This window comes from Bubalus kerabau, chromosome 1 (genome assembly GCF_029407905.1).
Source record: "Bubalus kerabau isolate K-KA32 ecotype Philippines breed swamp buffalo chromosome 1, PCC_UOA_SB_1v2, whole genome shotgun sequence".
Taxonomy (NCBI): Eukaryota; Metazoa; Chordata; class Mammalia; order Artiodactyla; family Bovidae; genus Bubalus; species Bubalus kerabau.
Window position 1 is genome coordinate 85,470,903 of NC_073624.1, and position 19,602 is coordinate 85,490,504.

Below are 19,602 nucleotides of genomic sequence, written 5' to 3' on the forward strand. Positions count from 1 at the left end.
CCTTCTGTAGTTCAAAGGATGGAAACATAAGTTAAATGAGTGATCCAATATCAGATGAAGAGTAAAAACAAATCCATCAATAAAGCTGCCAAAACCAAGAACAATAAACTCTCTGATGCCCACCTACATTTTTAAGGCATATACGTTTAAGTGGAAAAATACATATGGAAATAATTTTAACACATCAATAATCTTCCTGTATCAAACATTTTTGTTTATAATCCATGGAGAGGTGTTGTTTACCTGCCTTTCACTTGGGCGACTAGCTCCATGGCACAGTCTGTCATCTAGCACTGCACTGAACAGCTCGTTGATGCATTTCACAGCACGCATCTGGTACCCCTGTCCACACGTGGCTGTGCACTGGAAGAATATAAGCAGATACGGAACACCATCGCTCAGACATTACATAGACTTAATTTTCTTAACATGTACACAGTTAAGAATCTACTTTCAGTAGATATTTTTATTAGTCCTTTATTCCAGATTCTAGACTTAAAATGAGGAAATTTAATCAACATACATCTTTATTCAAATTTATATAGATACTAATAAAATAGGCAATGCCAAAGAATGCTCAAACTACCACACAATTGCACTCATCTCACACGCTAGTAAAGTAATGCTCAAAATTCTCCAAGCCAGGCTTCAGCAATACGTGAACCGTGAACTTCCAGATGTTCAAGCTGGTTTTAGAAAAGGCAGAAAACCAGAGATCAAATTGCCAACATCCACTGGATCATCGAAAAAACAAGAGAGTTCCAGAAACACATCTATTTCTGCTTTATTAACTATGCCAAAGCCTTTGACTGTGTGGATCACAATAAACTGTGGAAAATTCTGAAAGAGATGGGAATACCAGACCACCTGACCTGCCTCTTGAAAAATCTGTATGCAGATCAGGAAGCAACAGTTAGAACTGGACAACAAACTGGTTCCAAATAGGAAAAGGAGTTCGTCAAGGCTGTATGTTGTCACCCTGCTTATTTAACTTCTATGCAGAGTACATCATGAGAAATGCTGGGCTGGAAGAAGCACAAGCTGGAATCAAGATTGCCGGGAGAAATATCAATAACCTCAGATATGTAGATGACACCACCCTTATGGCAGAAAGTGAAGAGGAACTAAAAAGCCTCTTGATGAAAGTGAAAGAGGAGAGTGAAAAAGTTGGCTTAAAATTCAACATTCAGAAAACTAAGATCATGGCATCTGGTCCCATCACTTCATGGCAAATAGATGGGGAAACAGTGGAAATAGTGACAGACTTTATTTTGGGGGGCTCCAAAATCACTGTAGATGATGACTGCAGCCATGAAATTAAAAGACGCTTAGTCCTTAGAAGGAAAGTTATGACCAACCTAGACAGCATTATTTTGCCAACAAAGGTCAGTACAGTCAGGGCTATGGCTTTTCCAGTAGTCATGTATGGATGTGAGAGTCGGACTATAAAGAAAGCTGAGCACAGAAGAATTGATGCTTTTGAACTGTGGTGTTGGAGAAGACTCTTGAGAGTCCCTTGGACTGCAAGGAGATCCAACCAGTCCATCCTATAGGAAATCAGTGTTCATTGGAAGGACTGATGCTCAAGCTGAAACTCCAATACTTTGGCCACCTGATGCGAAGAGTTGACTCATCTGAAAAGACCCTGATGCTGAGACAGATTGAGGGCAGGAGGAAAAGGGAATGACAGAGGATGAGATGGTTGGATGGCATCACCGACTCAATGGACATGAGCTTGGGTAAACTCCAGGAGTTGGTGATGGACTGGGAGGCCTGGTGTGCTGTGGTCCATGGGGTTGCAAAGTGTTGGATTCGACTGAGCAACTGAACTGAACTGAATTGAAAATAGTGAAATTGAAATGGCAATTATTATTGTATCTTTAAAAAGTTATCATGTAAAACTATCAATAGAAGCTTCATATTTTGGTGGCAGAGTCAATACAGTTTAGGCAAACTAAATACTTTTCAAAATTGACCTGGTGTATGCATGTCGCTTAATATACTAAGTAAATTTTGAATAGATAAAGAAAGAAAAGAACAGGAAAGAGTTAAAGGGCAGATGAGAGCAGTTTTCCTTGCAAGTGTGGCAATCTGCACAGAATATTAAGCTGCTCACAACTCATCCATCAGATTATCTCCTAACCACCTGTTTGGGAAAACTTCCCAACAAGGGCTACTCTAAATACAGGAGAACGAATAATTTAGGCACCAAACATGAAAATGCATAGTTTACATAAAGTTGGTGAAAGCATAAATTGTTTACTGAAGTACAGCTGATTAACAATGCTATGTTAATTTCTGGCATATAGCAAAGTGAATCAGTTATTCATACATATATTCTTTTTCATATTCTTTTCTATTACGGCTTATGGCATGATACTGAATACAGAAATTTGTAGTATTGTGGCTAACAAAAGTGAGTTAAAAGTCAAAGCTAGAATATTTACCACAGCAAAATTAGCAGTACTGAAAAAATTGTACAGGTACAAATTTACATTTCAGGAATCTTTCTCCAAGAGCCACCCAAAATTAGATGCAGCCACTAAAAGACTGAATATACTATAATTCTGTGCTATTCTGTAATGATGGATTAGAGCAGAAGTGCATGTACTGTAATATACTCACAGAACCCCAAGGTCCTACTTGCCAGGAAGTGCACGCATGAAGCTCACACGGTCTTTGAGACTCAGGCTTGGTGCTTGGGTCACAGAAGCCATCACTCAAGTGATCTTCATTCAGTTGACACCACACCTGCCGCTGGTTTGTTCCTTTTCCACAGGTAACCAGACACTGGAAAAATCCAACTGACCATTACTTTCAGTATTAGTCAACACAAATACCCAAAAAAATGCAACGATCAATTTGTATATTCAAATACAGTTAAAGATCATCCTTAAGGATATTTTCCCTCCACGCCTCAGAAAAACCAGAGATCTTCATGGGGTAAAATCAGCCACCCCAAATTTCTGCTGCCCAAATCCCAGCACAACATCTATTTGTTCCAGAAATAAAGATACAAAACCGATCTTAGAACAAGTATGTATCTCAGCCTACTGTGCACACCATGAAAATGTACTTAGTCACCCAGTCGTGTCTGACTCTTTGTGACCCCATGGACTGTAGGCTGCCAGGCTCCTCTGTCCATGGGGATTCTCTAGGCAAGCATAATGGAGTGGGTTACCATGCCCTTCTCCAGGGGATCTTCCCAACCCAGGGATTAAACCCAGGTCTCCCACATTGCAGGAGGATTCTTTACCATCTGAGCCACCAGGGAAGCCCCCAGGAAAGCCCACTATGAAAATGGTTTTAGATTAAACACCAATTATGTCATTTTTGGCCAGATGCTGTAAATAGCTTAAGGACCAGCCATTTTTAAATTTTACTACCCTGATAATACAGTTATTTACCAAATGATAAAGCAAATTGAAATATTTTTTTGGATTATATAGCCTTCCATTACAAAGATCTCCTGTACAATGTTATAATAATTCTAAGCCTCAAGTGTTTAATGTTACCTCACTCCACTCACTAGTGGCCCAACTGGGACAGGAAAATTCATTGCAATTCTCTACTGTCACTCGGGGAAGTTCCTGGCATTCTCTGTCAGCAAGACGGTGGCCAAAGTTATTTATACAGTAAGAGTCTCGAGACCTCTCCCCTCCTCCACAACTCCTGGAACACTGGTTAAAAAAAGAAAAGTGGTGCGAAATGGACACGAAATAAAAAGTTGAACAAAACGCTTCTCTGAAGTGACAAATATTTAATTAGATGTAGAATAAAGGAGCAACTTTTCTTAAGCTATACTTTTTTCTTTGTACCTGAGACCATTCTAAATAATGCCACCTGGTTAAGACACAATCACCATGGCAGGGTTCTCGGGTTGGAGGCTTAAGTTGGTCACTGCAGTGGTGGTCAACTACTGGAACAGTCTGTCCTTTATGAATGGAATACTTCATACAATGGACGTCCAGCGACTTGTATCCTTGACCGCAAAGGGCTGAACATTCACTTTTGCCAGTGATGTGCCACCTATAAAAAATGATGTTATTATGCTTAGAAGGTATGCTGATGAACACAATTTAAAACATGGATTCAGAAAAATTCACACATATTATTCAAGTTTAAAAATTATGTTAGAATTTATGGACAAGCCACAATAAAAATATTTGATATATCATTGATTTAGTGATGAAAACTTCTTAGAGATCAGAGAGTCCAAACTTTCATCATATAGATGAGAAAATGAAGCTCAGTGGTGCTGTGCATTCAAATGGTATATATGCTTGGCTTCTGTCAGAAATTTTACTTTTCTCTAAATAAAATTTAACATTTACTCCAAATCCATAAAAGCTGGAGGTAGGGAACCAGCACTACACCCAGGCATTTGGAGGAACCACAAGCCTCACCCTAGAAGAACCCCAGGGAAATTTGGGTTCTCTTCCTAGGAATCCCAAGCCTCTCCCTAGACTTTTGAAAACACCTGGTTGAGATTAAGATTGAGATTAAGGTTACTAAGTGGCAGATTTAAAACTATAACCAAATATATCTGACCTATAATCAGGTGGTGTCTCCCTATGTAACATCTTTATTTGACTGAGGATCAGAGAACATCTGGGAACATAACTACATCAAAAGCCTTTAAAAGTTGGTAAACTTGTCTTTATAAAGCATATCACATTTTCTCATTAACTCATATAATCTACTTTTAGACATGCTTTCAGAGAGAACATTTTTTTTTTCCACAAGTAAAATCTGCCAGCGTTAGCCAAATTATCCCAATTACACTCAAGCAATCTCTCAGTATGAGCACGGCAGTACAGCAAAGAAGAGAATTCATGGAGCTTCTTTCCATCTGAACAGCATCTCAAGGATTTCGTTGCACTTCACTCTACAGCAAGGCAGAGGATGCAACTTGTACATGCCATTCTACCATGAGCCTTGCACCACATGTCTCCAAACACCACCACAAGTACATAAAAATTCTCATCCTTGCTGAGTAAAGGAGATTCTGGCCATCTCTGAACGTTGACTGTCGCCTGCTAGACGGGGTTATTGCTCTTAGCATCACTGTAAGACCCACCACAAGAAAACAAATGACAAGAATTTTAGAAGAAAAAACTTGCCTGCCATGGTCTAGGATCTCATTACTTAAAGTTTAATGGACAAAATGTTGATAAGATAGACAAATCAATCTATCGATTCTCTAATCCTCAAACTTTAAAAGTTTATTGGTACATGAGTTCAATGGGAATTAGAGGATCATGCTTAAATGTATTGTTTCAGAGCTTAAAACCATAGGTTTTCAGATTAGAGTTTTCCTGTATTTATTTTACAGACAAATCTGTTTCCATTTCTTACACAAAATATTGAGGTCTCTATACTGAAATTCAGCAAATACTATGAATAAAAAACTCAAACCAATTGGTGAGTTTCACAATAAATTAGTGGGTCTAAAGTTTTTTTAAGGGAATGGGAAAGGACAGACATTAATTACATGTCCACCTTATACCAGGCACTGCAGTAGATTCTTTACATCTTATCTCACTTATTGATTTTTATCTGGTTATATTATACGTTATTTCTTTTTTTCTTACCTGAGTTCACAGTCTGTATTGCACCTTTCAGTCACCAGCAATGGAAGTGGTAAGTGGTCACAGCTTTGATCAGACACGACCATATGATCACTCTTACGTACACAAGTAATTTTTCTTTTATGAAGACCTTGGCCAAAGTCAAATGAAAAATAAAAATTAAAGGAAAACTCACATAAGGAGATGTTCCATAATAATTTTTTTTTATTTTATTTTATTTTTAAACTTTACATAATTGTATAAGTTTTGCCAAATACCAAAATGAATCCGCCACAGGTATACATGTGTTCATAATAATTTACTTCTGCTAAAAGCTTGAAGGATGCAGCTAAGAAAGCAAAAACAATTCCAACATAGCATACAAATAGGCTAGCATACTGAACTAGTCAGGAATCACTTTCTACAATAAGCAAGCTGAATCCTGAAACACTGAGGAGTTTGCTGAGTAAGGAAATGTAAGGAAGGTGGGGCAAGTGTGTGAAGTAAGAAGAAATTTATTACAGCTGGATGGAAGGGTTGCTAGTGGAGAACTGAGTGGGCAGAGTCCTTGCTGATATGATATAGTATACTACTGCTCCCCATTATTTGCTTGCCTTTTCACTGCAACAAAATTATACATCTCTACTTGCTACAACATTTCTATAACTTCCCGGAGGAGGAGCAGACTTCCCTGCCCATTGACAGCAGGTTTGTGCCAACCACCTGGAAGGGAATATGACTATTCCAGTTCCAAGCAGAAGCTCTCAAAGTCTTTTCCTGCTTCTGCCAACTCTTATCTCTCTGTTTCTAAAACAGCCTTCTCCAGATGGGGCTGATCAATCAAGCCTGGAATCCTGAATGAAAAGGCAGCATGGTCAGATTTCAGTTGATAATAATGGACCAACTGGAATAAATATGCCACATGAATGCAAGATGGTAATAATAGGGGAACTGGGGAGGGGTTGTAGAAGAAAAGAGAATATAAGACTTTTTTGCAGTTTTTGCCCAACTTTCTATACACCTAGTGTGAAAGTGAAAGTCGCTTAGTGGTGTCTGACTATTTGTGACCCCATGGACAACAGCCTGCCAGGCTCCTCTGTCCATGGAATTCTCCAGGCAAGAATACTGGAGTGGGTAGCTGTTCCCTTCTCCAGGGGACTTTCCCAACCCAGGGACTGAACCCAAACCTAAAACCCCTCTAAAAAAATAAAGTCTATTAATTTGTTTGAGAATGACATGGATGCAAATAACAAGCTGAAGAAGAGTCAGAACCAATTAGCAGCCACCACACAGTATGAGCGAGAAATAAATGTTTGTTGTTCTAAGTCATTGAGATTTAGCAGTTGTTTATATGGTGCATAACCACAATGAAGGAAACTTAGAGAAGTCAGAGAGGCCAGAGTAGACTGAATTTTGCACTTTCCACAATGAGGAGATAGGAAAAAGTTCAAGCTGTCAGTGGCATGATCGAATTTCTGTTTTCTCCAAGTTCAACTGTGTACTTCCAGTTGGCGAAACATGAACATGCATGTTTATCTCTGCATGCATACCATCTGAAATAACTATAAAGAATTTTGAAAAGGCAAAAACCTAAAAGAATAAAAGAGGGAACAGTAGGCAGGAAAAGGAAATTTTAAATATGAAAAGAAGATGGAAATTACTATTTTAACAGAGCCAAGGAAGCTGAAACCTGAGCCTGTGGAGGAAGAAAGTAAGAAACAAACCATTCATGCCACAGAATCCAACCAAAGCCCAGGAATCAAAAACACCAGGTTCCCCTGAAGAGGTGAATGTGTAAGGCATAGGCCTGAAAAAATGGAGACGTGATTGAAAAGTATTCATGAAGAACAGTCAGACTTTCACCTAAGAGTCAACAGTAGCGCTATCTAATAAAAACAATGTGAACCACATGTGATTTTACATGGTCTTGTAGTGACATGAAAAAGTAAAAAGATACAAATATCCAAATAGGATCATTTCCACATGATGTCAGCAGAAACACTATTGATGATATATTTCACATTCTTTTTTCATCCTAAGCCTTCAGAATTCATTGTGCATTTCACACTTGTACCATATTTCAATGGGCTAGCCACATGTGGCTAGTAACTACCATACCGGATACTGGATAGCATAGCTCCAGAGCACATGACCTTGGGGGCACAGACACAGCAGCTGAGGGAAGCTGGGGAAGCTCTGTACTGAAAAGAGAGGGACTCAATAAAAGTCTCCATGCTGAAATGATGAGATTCAGGCCCACTGGGCTCACCCTCCATTTCCCTCTGGCTCCAAGCCAATTTTTACAGTTTCTCCAGTCCCCTCACTGGCCATCAGAAGATGGGAGAATTCCTTTCTTGGAAAACTCTTTAGCTCAAGAAGAAAGATTAAGTGACAGCAACATTTGAGCCTTTCCCCCAAAGACACAGTAAAGAACTATAAGAAGACTTATTTAACCCACACAGGACTTTCAATTAGCATTTTAGTCTTAAATATGAATAAACATCAAAGGATCAGTAGGCAATATAGGAAAGACAACTCACACAAAAGAGACCTAAATAAGCAGAAACAGAATTAAAAGGAAATAAATATGTCAGGGAGAAGAAGAAAGTTCCAAGACTATAATTAATACTCTCACGGACACAGGTATTACATCCATGAAACAAAAGCAAGCTGTTGATGAGAAACACTAAGGAAAAAAATGTACATTTGGAGAGAAAATTACGAGATAAGAGATCAGACCAGGAGGCTGTATACCCAGACAATATAAATTTTACAAAGAGAGAAGAGAAAATTTAATGTGGAGAAATTATCAAAGATATCATACATAAAACTTCTCAGATCAAAGAATCTGTGTTTCCAGTTTGGAAGGCATCCTAATTACCAGGGAAATAGATGAAAGGAAAAGCCAACCCAACACACAGTGTCCTGACATTTCTCACTCCTGGAATTTAGGAGGGGAGACACAAAATTTCTATACCAGGAAGTATCATATCCAAGCACTGGAAATTGGAAAACAAGATTTTCAGCATTCTAAAGGAAAATAATCTATCTCAGAATTTTATATGAGCCAAGCTATCAATCAAGGGTGAGAACAGAATAATGCTATTTTCAGACAGGAAAGGTCTCTAAAAACTGCCTTGCTTTCTCAGGAAATGTCCGACAGCTATGTTATCCTCAGTGGAGGAAATAAAAAGAGGAATTCACAGAATTTGGGACACAGGGAATCCAACACAGAAGAAAGTTAAAGAGACCTCACAGGATGATAAAGAAGGGAAAGCACACGATGACAGCCGGGTAACAGGCCTGAAAAGCAACATGGCCAAGTGAGAGCAGGAGAGGAGAGGGCCAAGGGAGCAACAGATAAGAAAAAGGAAAGGAAAGCTGAAACCAATACACTGAATATAGAGCTCCAAAATATTAACACAAAATTTATAGCGTTCACAAAATGTTTGGAGCCTGATCATTTTCAGTGCACAGGGAAACAAGTGAACAAAACTAAAGAAACTTCACTTTAGAGAAACGCAAAAGTTATACACATACAAAAGGAACTATAATCATAGTATATACTTTGTGGCCATTGAATTAATGGCTCCTTTCCTTCTGTAGGAAAGAGATCTTTCCTGGTTCAGACTCTCAAACTATCTCAAAACGCCTTCTCCAGCCTTTCATTTTGCATCTTGCTATGTGTTTATTTGGTGTGTCCCCCATATTTTAGAATGTTCCTTCATTCAACTATTTATTTAGATTTCTTCTAGCTCCCCATTTCTACTGCCACAGACCAGTTTTACCCAGTTATGTTGGAATACTGGTCCCAGACGCCCAAACCACTTCTCTATGCTCTTCTATAAAGCACAACCAGGTTCTTTTTGCCGAAATGAATTCCTCTGTCTTGTGTGTTACCAAAGCTTTGTTCCTACTTGCAGTGTTTGCTCCAGTCAGCCTGGCATCATCTGCTTCAGTCTCCCTCCCCGGAGACACTGTTCAAACAGGAATGCCTGTTTCCACAGCCACACCAGCATCCGGGCACTGCTGTTCTAGTACCACAGGACCAAGTCTGTGCCTTTTTCTGGGATGGGATACCACCATTCCTTTAGTACCTTGAGGTCAGTTTGTTAACATGCCCTTCAAGTTCCCATCTTCTGTGATTCCTGCCTCTGGCCACCTACCTTCTTCAGCTCATTTCTGTACTGTTCAGAGCTGCTTCTCCTCTGACTCACTGCTCCCCTAATTCCCAGACCTTGTCTCTAGTGCCCCTGGGAACTACTTTTCCACTCTACACCAATTTCTATCTTCCCATTTCACCTCATACTGCTCATTCCATCTCTCCTGGGGTCTCCTCGATGCCTACTTGTGGCATGGCTTTTACCATTTAAAATTAAGAAAATTTACTCATTCTTGTGTTTCATCCACTAGACTTTAAAATTTGAATGCAAAACCAGGGTCCTAATAATCCAAAACAATAGTCTGTCGATAAACATTTACTGATTCAAACAAAGGTAGCATCACACAACCAGGTATTCATAATTATAGACTGCCCAAAGATACCAGCCTCTTCACTTGCTTTTCTACTATAATGTCATGGCTTTTTCATCTTCCCCTGTGCTCCTTTCAGTTATTCATCCATCAATACAAACACATTTCCCTGTGGTCAGAGAAGGGAAATAAGAGGATGGGAGAATGTTGACCCCACAACACTAAAAGAAGGAGATGGGTGTCTGGGAAAGTGGATGGAAGAAAAAGGACAAGAAGGTGAGCATTTCACTAGAAAACTGTGTCACGGTAAGCGAACCTTTCTGTAACTGCGAGAAAAAGATTAAGGACATGGTAGGAAAGGAGCTGTGATGCAAAACGTTGAAAAGGGCTGAGATAAGGGAGGCTGTTAAGCATAAGAAGCCCAGAATGAGTGGGGAGAAAAGCAGACAGAGAACAAAGACGGGAAACCTTTGTAAGTCTATGTGGTATAAGTATGTGGGTTCCACAGGCAGCCAGACTCAAGAGCACCCCAAATTATACCAGCATGCCACAGCTGAACTTATGTCCCTTTTATTTAATTCTAGTGTACCTTGACACATTTTTGTACAGTCTTGCCATGGTCCATATGGGTCCCATGTGAATAGATCACTCTTCTCTTCCACGGGGATATTGAAGGAATAACGTACATCAGGGTTGTATAGATTACCCACGCACAAAACCTCAATAAAAATGCAAAGGGGCACACAATCAATTCATAAAAGATGTATTCTTAAAAGATATCACTTTATGTTTAATAATAAATACAAATTATTTACTTAAGCATATTTTACTATTATGATTAAAATTGTCTTAGTAACAACTACTAAGAATTTACCTGCAAAACAAGTTCTTCTTCCAGTCGATCAGTACTATTAATCCTTTCAATTGAGTTGTTTGAACCACTGTATTCAAAAATAGCTCCTTGTACGTTGATTTCCCTTTTGGACATACTTACAACAAAATTCCCATTCAAAAGAAAATTCCCTTGCGTGTCCGATAATGCTGTAAAAGGATAGTGCTCATGAAACAGCAAAACCGTCAACGGTCCAGAAACAGTTTTAACTTTTACAATTCACATTCTTTTCTTCTGCAGTTAGAGAATATAAATATAAATTAATACAGAGGAAATAAACTTTATTTTACTATAAAGTGGTATCTAACCCATAAGCAGCGAAACTTCAGCATATCAGCCAAACCCATGAAAATACATTCACTCTATAATTTTTCTTTCTGAGAAGGTCATCTTTCACAAAGCATGCAGCACCAGGAGAGACATACAGGAAGTGGAAAAACAGAGAGAAATCATGCAGACAGATCAGCTAAATCAATCCTGGTCATCCACGGGGAGGAAAGAAAGGGCAGCCAGGCTGCTGTAGTGTTCTGTTTACCTTGGAAAACATGTATAAAGCTTCAACATCCTAGGGTCAATATTTTAAAAGCCCATGCCTATCCACTCCTCCCTCTGTAAACATCTGGATCTTTTTCATGGGAGGCACTCATCATTGGTCATGCCTGTGTGAGTGGTTACTTTTTCAGAACCCTTCCACTGCCCCCTCTGTTCTTGCCCCTGGTGATTCTTGCGCTTTCCCATGGACAGGTATTAACATCTGCATATCAAATAAGTATATGTGTGCCTATCTATACACTAATATTTACATGTGTATATGAGTATGGAACAGAGTTTGTATTCATAATTTGTTACTTTTGTAAATACAAAAATGCATGGCGTCCACAGTGTTGTGGTCGTAAAAAGACCACAGGACTTGGTACGGTTGATTTAAATTCAAATTGTTCCAATTAATTACTATGTGATCTTGGATAAACTACTTGCTTTTTAATTGCATAATAGGAATAATAAAAATTCCCAACTCACAGACTTTTAATTAGAATAAAATTTGGAAAATGTTTTTTTTTTTAATGTATAAATTGTAAAGCACTGTGCTGTTAGTTTAAATTTTCGAGAGGGTGTCTAATATTTTAAATTTTACACTAATAAAACCCCCATGTTAATTAAATACATTTTTGCTGATTTACTATACTTCTCAGTGGAATAATCTTTTTGGAAAACACTTATTTGGTCTTCCAGGAAACCCTACCCAAAGCACACAAGTTACCATGACTAAACTTAACAAATACTACACACCTTAAACCAATGCTGAAGGGAATACTACCAAATATGTTTGGTGATTCTGTGTCTGTGTGGACTATTGTGATTGTCTTTATACACTACACTGAATTCAGTGAAGAACCAACAAAATGAAAGTCACTCTGTAAATTTGGACATTATCAGAAGTGGACAGCCCTGTTTAAAGGACTGCCTGTTACACTAAAATTAAGGGAAATAAACAAAATTTTACTGAGAAAAACTAAATATATTTCATTATTTTTAGTTACCAAAGCAAATTACAAGTCCTTTCTAAAGACTCCACACATATATTTTGCTCCCCTATTTAGATTTTGATATTCCCATTAGTAGTTCTTTCACAAAGTATACTGATATTTTAGTAGTGAACATTTCTAATCTTTAAACTTGAGCAGAACCAAATATCTACATTTGGATCCTAAGAGAGACATAACAAATTATCTATAATACATATGGCAAATGTCTATACCAAATGATATATATGGCATATATCTATGTATATGCAAAAGAAAAAGAAGTGCAACTAAATGTAAACAGTTAAAACATTTACCCTTTAGGAATTTTTTTTTTAAATAGAGGTGAAATTAACAAAACCAGAATTAACCATTTTAAACTGAACAACTTGATGGCATGTAGTACATTCACAACACTGTGTAACCTCTACTAGTTGTCTAAACTTTTTCACCACCCTGGAAGGAAAATCTGCATCCATTCAGCAGTTGTTCTTTCTACAGTTGACTCTATAAAGCCAAATATAATTTCTGAAATGGGCTGTTCATTATCGATTCAGATTCCCAATCAATTCAAAGCATTGATTACTTGAGCCAATATTTCACATTTCATTAATGTGAGGCAGGTGTTTTTGCATTATCAGCTTTATATCGCCAGCTTAGTGAATTACATGTAAGTCAATATTAAGGTATTTATCAGACAGAAACAAAAGATTTGTAAAGCATTCTTTTCATCTCTGGGCCTAAGTGAAATACTTTAAAGTCAATTTCCAAAAAGTAAATAACAACTGAAATGTATACTCTAGAAATAGCTAAAAGAGAATATATTAGGACTATGTTCATTAACATCCAAAAATATGAAACTATAGTTCTCTTTCTGTTACACAAGAGCAATAAAAATACAATCACAATAAAAAACTGTATTTAAAGACTTGTACTACATGGTAAAGATATTTAAGAAACAATTTTAAAAACATTTCCCTTCCCTGGTGGCTCAGATGGTTTGAAATCTGCCTACAATGTGGGAGACACAGGTTCGATCCCTGGGTTGGGAAGATCCTCTGCAGAAGCAATGGCAACCCACTCCAGTACTCTTGCCTGGAAAATCCCATGGACAGAGGAGCATGGTAGGCTACAGTCCATGCAGTCGCAAAGAGTCGGACACGACTGAGCGACTTCACTTTTTTAAAAACATTTAACCCCAATGAGGTTTATAACTAGAGAACTGTATTCTAAATACACACACAACTTTAACTGAATATAACCCCTGGTTATCTAAAACACCCTCATGGGGAAAAAAGCTTAATTTGTCTTCCAGAATTTAATTCAGTATCTTTAAAACATGATATGGTATGTAATTCAAAAAGAGAACACATATATGGAGTCAGATGACTTGGCTTAGTCTGAGCCGAAATTGCATGTTTATTCAAGGGGCTCTTCTTGCCTTCCAAGAATTTACAACCACAGACCTCCATGAAACTGCACATACTGGCTGCCATTGAACTAAAAATGTTTACCCAGGTAATTGTCATCTTCTGGTTTTCCAGAATAGCTGTGCTGAAGAATATCAATGTTTGTTGCTCCTGGGGGAATCTTTACAACGACATTATAACCTGCAATATAATTTTATACATGTTAACTTTCATGAAAAGCAGATGGCCCAGAGGCTAGTACTGCTGAGTGAAAAATCTGAATAGTATAGTCAGAATTAATTTCATTTTATCTCTGAAAGATGATATGTGCTTATTCTTTTTGAATCAATATCTTATACAAATTACTAAGGATTAACAAAAAGTGGTTATTGTCTAGAAACACAGAGTTTGCGATTCTTAAGGTGCACTTCCTAATTTCTCTTACTTTTAAAATTCTGAATATAGAATAAAAATGAATCTAGTAATTTAGCTCCTGAACTACTTAACACACACATTAATTTTTAAATGTGACCAATACTGCTAACATTTTATACTTCCTAATGGGGAAAAATACAGGATTCCAAATGCTATTCACAAATCCAGGAGATATAAAAATAGTTGACCATTGCTAGATGTTTACACAGACTCAGTGAACAGCAAAATAGTGAACGTTAAAGAGAAATATTTTTCTTAAGCTTTTAGGTTCCAGTGTAAGCAGGAATCTCCATAGCTATCCCCCAAATTTTACATTATTTTTTAAAGTCTACTAACAAATTGTCAAGAGAAAAGTAAAAAGTTTACTCTAGAGAAATGTTTTATGAGACCAAATTCAATAACACTGGCACTTCTCAAAATATAAGGAAACACTATATCAAATATACATTACATTACATATACAAATATACATTAAACAAGAAACATTTTTCCTGCACTAAAACCACTCATGTCACATCGTTTTCCAAATACTCTCAGGTTTTAAGTCAACAATTAATTCTGCTCTAGTGATATTATTCTAAGGTTTTCCTTTCTCTTACTAGGATTTTCCTCTTTCATTTAATATAAAAACAAAAAGAGTTGAAATTTTTCATATACATTAAATTTTATAAATATGAAATTAACTTTAGAAGAGGAAGTTTTAAAAGAGGTTAAGTCTCATATGAGATTATCTTGTGTTTTCAGAGCAGCCTTATTTATTTATATCTCTTTAAGATATCACATTTAAATATAAGGTGATAAATGGTATGGTTATTCTGTATACATTAAATGCATACTGGTTGTAGATTATAAGCCTACAAAAATAATTTGACTCATGATTCTTTTTCACTATAAAATGTTCCTACCAGCTCCACTATTTATGTCTTTGCTATGCTTTTCAAGAAAGTATTCCAAGGCATTGCAAATGTGACAAGATGAAAGCTAACACTAGGGGGCAGTAATGTGACAAATGCTGTTCAGAACCTGCGCATGAATTTAATCTTTTTCCATTTGCAAACTGATTAATTCATAGCACAATTTTGCAAGGTTAAATTCTAATTTGGTGCATTCGGCTTTATATAGCAAAATTACTTTTCAGTGAATACAGACCAGACTTTGATAAATGTGTGCCACTGATGATAAAAAGGGATCAAATATATATGGTTTCCAAGAAATAAAGAATCATAACAACTAGAAAAATAATGTCAAATCATCTAGTAACTTAGATGCATAAGCATGACCAGAATAGTAAATGTTCTACACTTTTCATACAAATATAGTGATCTAAATGACTCTGTTTTAACTGAAGCAATTCTTACTACCTTAAACAACTCTGTTCAAAAACAAGTGAATACAATTTGAAGCTGAACAATAAAACTGTAAAACATACATCATTTATTTTGCAAAGAAAGTTTTAATGGGTTTATTTTATTACCATAAAAAACGTTTCTCAGAAAATTTAATGGAAAATATCTGAAACATTCTCATAAAAATTTTCAGGAAAAATGAAGCCATGGCCAAATATCAATTATATCTGTAATCCAGACTTACTGAAAAATCAAATGTAATGATAATTCCAAATTAACATTTAAGTTAACAGCTTCATCCTTCACCTTCAATCAGTTTCAATATATCATCAATAAAAAACAACAGATAGAAAATAAAAATAAATTAATTTAAAAAAAGAGTAAAAAATAAAAAAAAAAAAAACAACAGATAGGCCAGATCACACAGAAAGCATGTGGTTCAGATGATTAAAAATAACTGAAAGCAAATTTCCTGGAAAGATTATAAACATATACAATATAGATTGCAGAAGCAGCATTAAAAACACTTCATTAACTGGTACGACAGGGGGACTATTTACACATCATTGTCAAATTGTACTGGATTTATTCTAATAAATGCACCTAAACTTTTTTTAAGAATTAAACTTGTCTTAAGCAGGTAAATTCATTAATTCAATCATACAACTTGTACAAGATTTAATTAATCATTTTGAACTAAAATACAGAATAAACAATAACAAACCAACACTATTATTCCTTAATGATATAGTCCCATTATTATATCCAAAGAGAAAACTGGAAAGAAATGCAAAGCTCACCATAATGTGCGCTGTTGAAGACACCTGCCATTGTTCTGCAGGAGGAGTTATCCCCACCACACACACCACATTTGTCTCTCCTGGCCTTGGAGTTTAACACGTGATCACAGCCAGCTTGCTTCAAAATACAATAATTACAGTCAAGATTATTAAAATGACCAGCAAACCACTAATGGGGCTTTACAAAGTTCTTTCCAAAAATATTCTTTCAATTAACAGGAAATTCAATACAACAGGATTTTTTTCAGAATATCTAATGATCTTGTTATATGTACACCGGTATTTTCACATAGCTGTTCACATGGTTGAAAAAGCAGTTTTTTAAAGGATCATCTACATACTTCCTGCATCAAAATCACCTGGTGTAGGATTTAAAGATAGATTCTTAAATGTTCTTAAAAATTCCTGGAGGTTAAAAACTAAGAATCCACATTGTAATAAATATTGACAGTGATTCCTATTTCGATTATTTGAGAGTAATTCTTTAAGGACATGTGATTCAAATGGGACAAAAAGTAACACACTATACTAACTTCAAAAAGAGGTCGTTGATGATTTACTTTTCTTTTTTTTTTTTAACTTATGACCTTAGAAGTCTGAGGATAAACTGAGCATATCTGAAAGAAATAACTTATTTCCTTAAAATTAATATCCAGCATAATAAAGTGTTTCAGAAACAAATGAGTAAATAAATAAAGGTGAGAGTACACAGTTTGACCCAAGGCTTTGAAGAACAAATGCAGCTCTTTTCCACACAGATGGTGCCCTCTGCATACACTGCAGTAACATTTAGTTCTTTGGAACACTCCTTTAAATTTAGTGATCAGGAGAATAAGAAAAATTCATAGGCCTTATGACTTTGTATTTACAAGGTAAATATTTCCAAAATGAAAATTTCATCCAGATATTTTCTGAAAGTAACATGCATCTTTATGTTCAGACATATGTCATATTTTCTCATTATATCTGACTCTCTGGGTTTAACTTAGATAAAACAAGTTTTCAGGCACCAAGTGCCCTTTTTCTCACATTTAAAAGTCAAATAAAGTGAAGTGAAAGTCGCTCAGTCATGTCCAACTCTTTGCAACACCATGGACTAGCCCATGGAATTCTCCAGGCCAGAATACTGGAATGGGTAGCCCTTCCCTTCTCCAGGGGATCTTCCCAACCCAGGGATCCAACCCAGGTCTCCCACATTGTAGGTGGATTCTTTACCAGCTGAGCCACAAGGAAAGCCCAAGAACTGGAGTGGGTAGCCTATCCCTCTCCAGAGGATCTTCCTGACCCAGGAATCAAGCCTGGGTCTTCTGCACTGCAGGCAGATCCTTTACCAATTGAACTATCAGGGAAGTTGAAAGCTATTTCCAATCTGTAAGTTATTTTCAGCTTCTCTAAACATCTCATTAGCCCTTTGGGTGCAAGGCCTTTATCACCTAGGTAATAACAGATGTTTGGTTATAGGGAGAAGAATTGGTCCTATTAAGTTCCACTTAAGGAATGAGTTCACAAGATGATACTTATATTCTTTAGACAACATTCACTATCCTAGTTCTCAAACTCACCATCCATTTTTAGAATTGCCATCTGCAATTTACATGCTTTAATTCAGGGGCTCATCTGCTCTCACCTAAAATCCTGCCTGAGTGCATGTGTGCTAAGTCGCTTCAGTCATGCCCAACTCTGTGCAATCCTTTGGACTGCAGCTTGCCAAACTCTTTTGTCCATGGAATTCTCTAGGAAAGAATACCGGAGTGGGTTGCCATGCTCCCCTCCAGGGGATCTTCCCAACCCAGGGATCGAACCCGCGTCTCTTACATCTCCTGCATTGGCAGGCCAGCTCTTTACTACTAGCACCACCTAGGAAGCCCTGCTAAATGGCCTTCCTAACTCCAGTTTCCTAACAACTCAGTACATTCTGAAGATTTTAACATGCAAATCAAATCACACCTCTTGCTTAACTCCAAATCCTTGGATCTTCAAGGACTTTGGAAAACACTTTCACATAACAACCATTAGCTGGTGGCCACCTCCAACCTTGGCCCCTTACTTCTTCACCTTTCTAAAACTTTCTTATCCTGATAATTAGATCCAGACTCACACCCTGCATGAGCCTCCCCAAATCCTTTAGCCACTTCCCCATAGACTAAGACATGCCATCTACAATGTTTGCATGCCACCTTGCAGATAAGCCCACAGCCCTGTGTGTGCACCCATCTCCCCCACAGATCTGCCACCATGTCAGAGGCGGGTGTTCTTTTCTATCCTTTCATCTCAGTGACTAGAACAGTATGTTGCATTCAGAGTGTGTGTGTGTGCACTCAGTCATATCTGACTCTTTTCAACCCCGAGGACTGTAGCCATCCAGGCTCCTCTGTCCATGGGATTCTTCAGGCAAGAGTACTGGAGTGAGTTGCGATTTCCTCCTCTAAGGGATATTCCTGACCCAGGGATCAAACCTGTGTCTCTGTGTCTCCTGCATTAGAAGATAGATTCTTTACCACTAGTGCCACTGGGGGAGCCCAAATAGAAATTTGGTAAAAGTTTGTCTAATGCATATAAATAGGAGAATGGAAAGAGGGTGGGAGGATATCACCACTTCCAACACAGAAGGAAAAAGTGTCTCCACAGAAGGTCATGTTCAAACTAGCGAAAGAACTTTGCATTCCTTGGGTCCTGAGACATCTTAGGAAGTTAACTTCATCCCTCATCTTGATTTTGAGCACCATAGGCAAAACAAAACCAGCAAACTCATCTTACTGCTTCGTGAGTCACTCCTGATGGCAAACAATAGCTCCTAACCATGTTCCTATAGACAGCAGGGTAGCAACAAAGGATGCTGCACTGAAATTCATAAGAATGTATATCAAGTTGCAGAAGTAATATCTGGCTAGAAAAATAGAAGGAAAACAGTATTCTGAAAGTCATTTTAAATGCAATAATTTTACTTACCCGACACAGGCCTTGAACACAGATGTCATTTGTTTCAGTTCCACAAGGAGTACCATCAGCAACCCTGTCCTTCAGTTGGTAGAAGCTAGTGGTTCCAGCCACCCGACAATAGAGTTTACAACGATCTTTTACAGCAACTGTAAGAAAAAGTCCAATTTGGGTGGACACGAACACAGCTGTGTGTTCCTTTGTCTCAAAATTGTTC

General features: G+C 37.4%; 1 protein-coding gene across 5 annotated transcripts in view; it reads right to left on the reverse strand.

The window, feature by feature from the left end:
• Positions 1-19,602, reverse strand: part of ADAMTS20 (ADAM metallopeptidase with thrombospondin type 1 motif 20) — a 203,690-nt gene that overhangs the window by 94,569 nt on the left and 89,519 nt on the right. For all 5 annotated transcript variants that reach the window (XM_055581294.1, XM_055581285.1, XM_055581273.1 and 2 more), the window contains 10 exons: positions 19,398-19,534; positions 16,449-16,566; positions 13,973-14,068; positions 10,918-11,084; positions 10,633-10,762; positions 5,595-5,721; positions 3,819-4,029; positions 3,516-3,680; positions 2,626-2,790; positions 244-363 (listed from right to left, as the gene is read on the reverse strand). In XM_055581294.1, the coding sequence (XP_055437269.1) occupies positions 244-363; positions 2,626-2,790; positions 3,516-3,680; positions 3,819-4,029; positions 5,595-5,721; positions 10,633-10,762; positions 10,918-11,084; positions 13,973-14,068; positions 16,449-16,566; positions 19,398-19,534 (1,436 nt within the window). The remainder of the gene's footprint in view (positions 1-243; positions 364-2,625; positions 2,791-3,515; positions 3,681-3,818; positions 4,030-5,594; positions 5,722-10,632; positions 10,763-10,917; positions 11,085-13,972; positions 14,069-16,448; positions 16,567-19,397; positions 19,535-19,602) is intronic.